Source organism: Mesoplodon mirus (genome assembly GCF_964341445.2).
Source record: "Mesoplodon mirus genome assembly, contig: HAP1_SCAFFOLD_3160, whole genome shotgun sequence".
In the NCBI taxonomy this organism is placed as follows: Eukaryota; Metazoa; Chordata; class Mammalia; order Artiodactyla; family Ziphiidae; genus Mesoplodon; species Mesoplodon mirus.
Window position 1 is genome coordinate 16,364 of NW_028294086.1, and position 7,231 is coordinate 23,594.

At 39.2% G+C, this 7,231-nt stretch overlaps 1 protein-coding gene across 1 annotated transcript; it reads right to left on the reverse strand.

Annotated features, from left to right (window-relative positions):
* Window positions 1–2,837: 2,837 nt before the first annotated feature.
* Window positions 2,838–3,408, reverse strand: LOC309798378 (late histone H2B.L4-like). Its single transcript, XM_082646580.1, has one exon. The coding sequence runs from the start codon at window positions 3,377–3,379 to the stop codon at window positions 2,963–2,965; it is 417 nt and encodes a 138-aa protein (XP_082502706.1). The 5' UTR covers window positions 3,380–3,408; the 3' UTR covers window positions 2,838–2,962.
* Window positions 3,409–7,231: the final 3,823 nt, after the last annotated feature.

Here is a 7,231-nt window from a genome sequence, read left to right on the forward strand (position 1 = left end):
AAGCTGTGCAGCAAGCTCTCTTTATTTCAAAACCTTTTAAGTTTCATCTTTCCCAAATAATAATAAGTAATGAACTTCATGAGGGGGCTTATTGGCCAAAATCCTAATTCTGCTGATCTCAAAGAGATCGCTGGAGGTAATATTGGCCCCCTTCATACCTGCAATTTTCTGTGAACTCTCTCTACTGTCTTATCCTGTCCCCCATTTTGCTCTTCAGCAAGTGGTGCTGTGACCAAGGTAGAATACTTTGTTTTTTGTCTCTCCACAGAATGAGCCCGAGAAATTTTTTAATTTTGCAACTTATATAGCTTTTGTCTCATTGTTTGCCTGAGAGAGACATCCTTTACTACCTTGTACATCCCAGTCAAAATGATTATTTACAACTGATTTTACATGTTCAAATGAAACACTTCACAATCATGAGGAAGTACTGGGCTTTAAAGCAAATCAGAATATACTGCACAAGACTGAAATCCCACAGATCATCCTCTCTCAACAGTCGTAGGAAGGTAGAAATCTGTTTTAAACAAGAAATAGAAAATCAGCAACTTCTTTGAAATTTGGCAGTACACTTATACAAAAATGACACAAATAAAAATCTTCATGGGACACAAATAAAACACAATGGAAAAGAACAGATATGAACCTTAACATTCAAACCACTTGAGGTAAAAGGAGACATATTAGGTCTTCTATTGCTGATAAACCTCCTCTAAACTGATGCAAGGGGCTGAAGAAATGACTTGCTCTGGATTTAAGTCATTAAATCCCCATGATTAAATATAAGTAAGGAACCAAAAAAAAAAAAAAAAGCAAAGTTCCACAGTTCCTTTCCCCTTAATCTCCAGTTTGATTATCATACAAAGGCTATTATCTGTTCAGCCCTGGTCACTGGACAACATTTGGGGCCAATGGCTGTAGCTCACAGGCTGCCAGACCCCCAGTGGAGACAGGAGCTTGAGCTGCTCTCACTTGACACTCTTCAATGGATATAAAATTGCATGTCATGAAAGTTTGTATTTTAAAGTTTCTCTGCTAGGAAAGAATTGATTGATACATCTGTAGGGATATTTCAAATAATTTCAACAACCAGGGATTTAGAAAAGTGAAATGTTTGTGAAAACTTTGTTTTGCCACTTCTGTAAGCTATTATCAGTTCCCATTTATATATTTAAATGTATGCTTAAACTGGGATATGTTGATAATGTATAATAGGGGTAGTTGATGTATATAACTGCTCCTCCACAATTTCTATTGCATATCACACATAAAATAATTCTGAAAGTTCCATAACACGCTCACACGAGGACGAGAATAAATTGGGAAGTGAAATTCATGGGAAAATAAGTTAGATCTCATAGAAATCTATAAAGCCTGACATAGAGAAAGCACTAAAACTGGGTTCAAGAAAAGGTTGGAATTTTGCAGTTTATCTAGCTTTTCTCTCTTTGGCTGAGAGTGACATCCTTCACAGGTTTGTACATCCTAATCCAGGGGTACTTAAAATTTCTTTTTAATTTTTATATTTTTTCTTAAAGTATAGGTGAGTTACAATATTATATTAGTTCAGGTTTATAACAAGTGATTCAAAATATTTATATATTATACTGTTTAAAGTTATTATTAAATAATTTCTATATTTCCCTGTGCTGTACAGCATATCGTTGTTGCTTATTTTAAAAGTGCAGAATGAATAGATTTTAATATACTGAAATATTAATTTCTAATGAAAACCATAGTAAATTACAAAGGATTGAAATCATAGAGTGCATTCTCTCTCTCCAATGATGTAGGAAATTAGAAATCAATTTTTTGAAAAATGGACTAGGAAAATCAACAAATCCTTGAAATTCAGCAACATATTTTTAGAAAAAGATTAGAAGAAAAGGCAATGCACCAAGAAGAAAGCACAATGGATATTAAATTCAATAAATATTATTAGAAGCATTAACATTCAAATTACTTGAGGTAGAGGAAGGAGTCATCTTAGTTCTCTTAACTGCTGAACTTCCCCCTCTTATTTTCATGCAAGGAGATAGAGACATGTCCCACTACCAGATCTGGTTGTGTGTACTTAAATCACCATGATTAAAAGCAAGTACTCGAAGGGAAAACCACAGGGAAACTATCACACCTCCTTCCCGCTCACTCTCCCGGCTGAGTATCACAGGAAGGCTGTTATTTGTTCAGCTCTGGACGCCCCACCACACTCTGGGCCAATTGCTCTGGCTCAGGGGCTCCCAGTCCCTCATAAGCTGCTGCTCCTCAGACTGTGGCTACAGCTGCTGTCATTGGATGATCTCATCATCCATGCAGAATTACAGTTCAGTCAAGATTTCTGGATAAAAACCGAAAAGTTTTAGGCATAAAAAAATAAAATCAGAGAAATCTGAATTATGTAGAATACTAATTTCACGAGGTATGGTGCTTGATTCTAGAAAATTAGATTATTTAGTTTTACACTGCGTTTGGGTCCTATTTTATGTACTTAACTGAATTCAGATTTGAGATATGTTAAAGGCGTATGAACGTGTAAGTGAGATTTTCATGTCCACTACTTCACTCTTTCAGTTACTATATCCCACATAAAAATCTCTGGATGATACTGCTATATACAGCTGGGAGAATGACAATAAAAATGGTCAGTGAATCTTGTATGGAAAGAATTTTGACCATAAAAATCCCTAAAATGGGTGAACAGAGAAACCACAAGTAGAAATGACCAGTTAGGAAAGTGACAAGGTGCATTTTGGCTAAGACTAGTTCGTGATTCTCTGTGGAACGAATGGCACTAAAGACATATACTCAAGCAGAGTGGATGAGGTTTATGGTATTTCCCTCATGGCACAGGGCGAAAACCCAGAGTGGATCGGACTCTTCAGAGCTACAGGTCTTTTCCCGCCAAATGAGTGGCTCTGAAAAGAGCCTTTGGTTTGAGATGCTCAGATGGTCCGGAGGCAGCTCATTTGCCAGTGGTGTATCTGATGACGGCCTTGCTGGCTTTGGACATGGCATGCTTGCCCAGCTCCCCAGGCAGCAGCAGGCGCACGGAGGTCTGGATCTCTCCAGAGCTGAGGGTGGAGCGCTTGCTGGAGCAGACCAGGTGCGCCGCCTCGTTGGCGATTCGCTCAAACATATCCTTAACGAACGAATCCATGACGTCCACGGCCTCCTCTGAGAGGCTCAGGCCCTCGTGGGCCTGCTTCAGCACCCTGGGGAAATAGGCGGCAAAGCTGTCGAAGCCATCAGAGCGGCGGCGGCTGCGGTAGCCGCGGCGCTTCGGTGTCTTCTGCTTCGGGTTCTTTGGCTCGGCTTTGGAGGGCTCTGCTTCCTTGGTGGCCAGGCTTTCTTCAGACGTCTCAGGCGAAGGCTCAGACATGTCAGAACCGTCTCCCCCACAGCTCAGAGGGAAGGACAGTGCGGCAGTTGAGTGCCGCTGGCCCCGTTTATACTCCCTGCCTTCTCTGATGTCACGGGCAATGTTCATATCTGATTGGATAAAATGCAAAGCAGGGAGGCCTGTCACTAAGGCACCCCATGTCACGTGTGATTGGATGGCCCCCTGCTTGGCCTCCAGTCAACCAATCACAGTGGAAATCTGGTGACCTTTAAACTTTCCGTGACCTCTACCAGAAAATCTTTGAACTATGCCCCACGTAGGCAAAGTTCACCTCAGCTGATTTATGCCTACTATTTATGCATGAGAACTCTGAGAAGTTGTCACCTAAGCCACCTACATTGAATAAAACTCAGTTTGAGCTTCCTGAACGAGTCTGACCTCCCTAACTGAAGTCGTTGCCTCCATCAGAATGACTTTGGCCACTTGGCAGCCATTTTACTCCCACACAGAATCTTACCTTTCCATGGCTGAGCCTCCATGGCCTGAGCAGGAACTCTCTGACATGGTCTGCAGAGTGCTCCTCAAAATCATGGGACATAATTCACCAGCTATTACCTCCAATTCTTATCAAAACCTCCAGTGATCAGAATGAAGAGAATGACAAAACCACTTTCTGCAAAGACAGAACACAAACAGAAATGGGAATACTTACACATAAACACTAAAATTATTTAACATTTAGTAAATTTTAAATTCTTTTAACATTAATTAGGTCCCCAAAATACCACACATACTGGAATTGATGAATAAATGTGAGCTGTTATTTTAACAAAACTGGTTACTCTGAGTACTGAGAAACTGCCAGTGTGAGAGAAAAATAATCAATAAAATACCTAAGAATAAATGTACTTAAGTTAGTAAAAGACCTGTACTTGGAAAACTATAAGACACTGATGAAAGGAATTGAAGACATCACAGAGGGAAAGATATTCCATGTTTATTGGTTGGAAGAATTAATATTGTTAAAATGACTGTACTATCCAAGGCAATCGACAGATTCAATGTAATCCCTATGAAAATACCGGGGCATTTTTCACAGAACTATACAAAAAGTTTTTAAATGTGTGTGGAAACACAAAAGGTCCCGAATAGCCAAAACAATCTTAAGAAAGAAGACCAGAGCTGGAGGAATATGGTTCCCTGACTTCAGACTATACCAGAAAACTACAGTAATCAATCAGTATAGTACTGGCACTAAAACAGACGCATAGATTAGTGGAATAGAAGAGAGAGCCCAGAAATAAACCCATGAACTTACGGTCAATTAATCTACAATAAAAAAGGCAAGAATATATAATGGAGAAAAGACAGTCTCTTCAATAAATGGTGCTGGGAAAACTGGATAGCTAGATGTAATAAAATGAAATTAGAAAATTCTCCAACAGCAATCACAAAAATAAACTCAAAATGGATTAAGGACCTAAATATAATACATATCGTATTATGTAGGAAGTCGTTTTAAGAAAAAGAATCCATTAATATTTTTAGTGAGCTTTGTTTCTTTCACATTTATAAATTCAGAAATTAAATGGACACATTAGTTAAAAAAAACCCCAAAATATTCAAAATATACCATAATTGGTTTTGAAGTGATAACTGGGACCTCAGAGATGACTGATACATAGGAAATCTAGGATGGAGAGGGGAAAGGGAAAGTCTGATGTTGAAGATTGGAAAGGGGAGTAACAACTAGTAATTATTCACTTCAGTTGATTGAGGGAATACGGGAACCTAGTGAGCAATCACCTTGTAACGTTGTGGTTTATTGTAAAGGCAAACTGAGGGAAATGGCTTCACTGCTTAAATAACAGTTATAAGTCTCAAATCAGGGATGATAGTATTGATAGGAAGAGTATAGCCCATTCAGAAACCTTTTCACCATTACTGTGTTTATGGATTCACTTAAAAAGGGGACTCCAATACAGCATAGAAATAAGTGCAACAAAAAGTTCAGGAAACAACTTATTCCAGGCTGCCTAGAATCAGAAGTCTACTCCAACTCGTTCAGATGATCTAATTCTATTCTTTTCTAGGCCTTATTCTCTTGTTTTTGAAGTGGAAAACCTTCATGACTTGTAGCTCAACATCATGGGGATGGTGGGAGCATCCAGTCAGAGAGGTTCAAGTCCACCTCGACACCAGGTCAGCCAATGAGGGACCCAAACTGGTAGCCACAGTCACTGGGCCACTCACTCTATAGTGCGGTGTTCATGAATGAACCAGTAACAGTCTTCCTGGGATGTTCAGGTTTGGTGACAGTAGGGTAACAAGTGTGATTATTTATCTGCTGTTTGTTTCTTTGTTTTATAAATCTAATCAAGGTCGGGCTTCCCTGGTGGCGCAGCAGTTGAGAGTCCGCCTGCCAAGGCAGGGGATACGGGTTCGTGCCCCGGTCCGGGAAGATCCCACATGCCGCAGAGCGGCTGTGCCCGTGAGCCATGGCCGCTGAGCCTGTGCGTCCGGAGCCTGTGCTCTGCAACGGGAGAGGCCACAACAGTGAGAGGCCCACGTACCGCAAAAAAAAAAAAAAAAAAAAAAAAAAAAAAATCTAATCAAGGTCATTTAAATATTATATAAGTTTTCTAGAGCTTCTGTACAAAATGCTGGTGATTGGGTCACTTAAACAACATACATTTATTGTCTCATACTTCTGGAGGCTCTAAGTCCAAATCAAGGTTACATCTGAGTTGGATCTTATGCAAGGTGTGAATGCATAAGGGGCATCTATTCTAGGACCCTCTCCTTGCCTTGTGGATAGCTGAAATCTCCCTACACCTCCACACATTTTCCTCCCTATATGTATGTATCTATGTCTGATTTTCCCTTTTTATATGGATGCAACTCATTTGGATTAAGACCTACTCTAATGAACATATTTTAACTTGATTACCCAGTAAAGATTCCAAATATGATCACATATGAGTACGAGTATTTACAGCATAGATAGATGAATTTTAGAGGTACAAATTCAACCCATAGGAGATATGTATTCTGAGCTAAATATAGACATATCTCCTGCCTCTTCCATTTTATTAAGAGAACACTGGTGACCACTTAAGTGAAACAAGGTGGCCCTGCCACAGTCATTTTCACAATTATGTGAATGTTCAGTAATTTCATTTTAGTATTTTATTTCTTCTTATCTGTGAGGGAGAAGATACTCTGTCATTTTCAATTTTTAGAAAGTATTATGTTGCTTTACACCTACATATTTTTCAATTTTTGTATTCCATTTGTACTTCTTTTTAAAAAGTTGTAATTATTTCCTATTGTGTAGGATATAAGAACCTGTAAAGTATATCACTCTCAGCCAAACACTGAGATAAATTCCTGATAATCTACAAAATCAAACTTTTCCTGAGCCCCTCAGAAGAGGGACAGGTCTCTACAGGACAGACTAAACAAAATACTTTTTTTAAATTGGCAGAGCCTTGTGAGATAAGGAAAAAGAATTGGGGTGCCGTGGCAAGATACTAGAGAGAGCTTCCCTGAGTAGTTCAGGTATGAAGGAGGCAGTGTCTTTTAAAGAATGGGCAGTGAAAGTCTGTGTTTTTCAGTCCAAGATTGAAGAATTCTGACGGGCTATTATATCTCCAGAGCTCTCCTTGGTCGCTGGAGTAAATATTTAGGATAAATGAGTCCCATTTTCAGGAATCTTATTTATTATTTTGTGGAATATTAGAGGAATCTTATGAAAGAATTTTTTTAAAAGAATATGATTCCCAAGGAGACCAGGAAAATCTTCCACCAAATCAATGGCAAGTAAATATCTCTGTGTGGGACCTCAAGTTGGTCGTACAGAACCTGAATATAATTTTGGAAGCAGAAAGC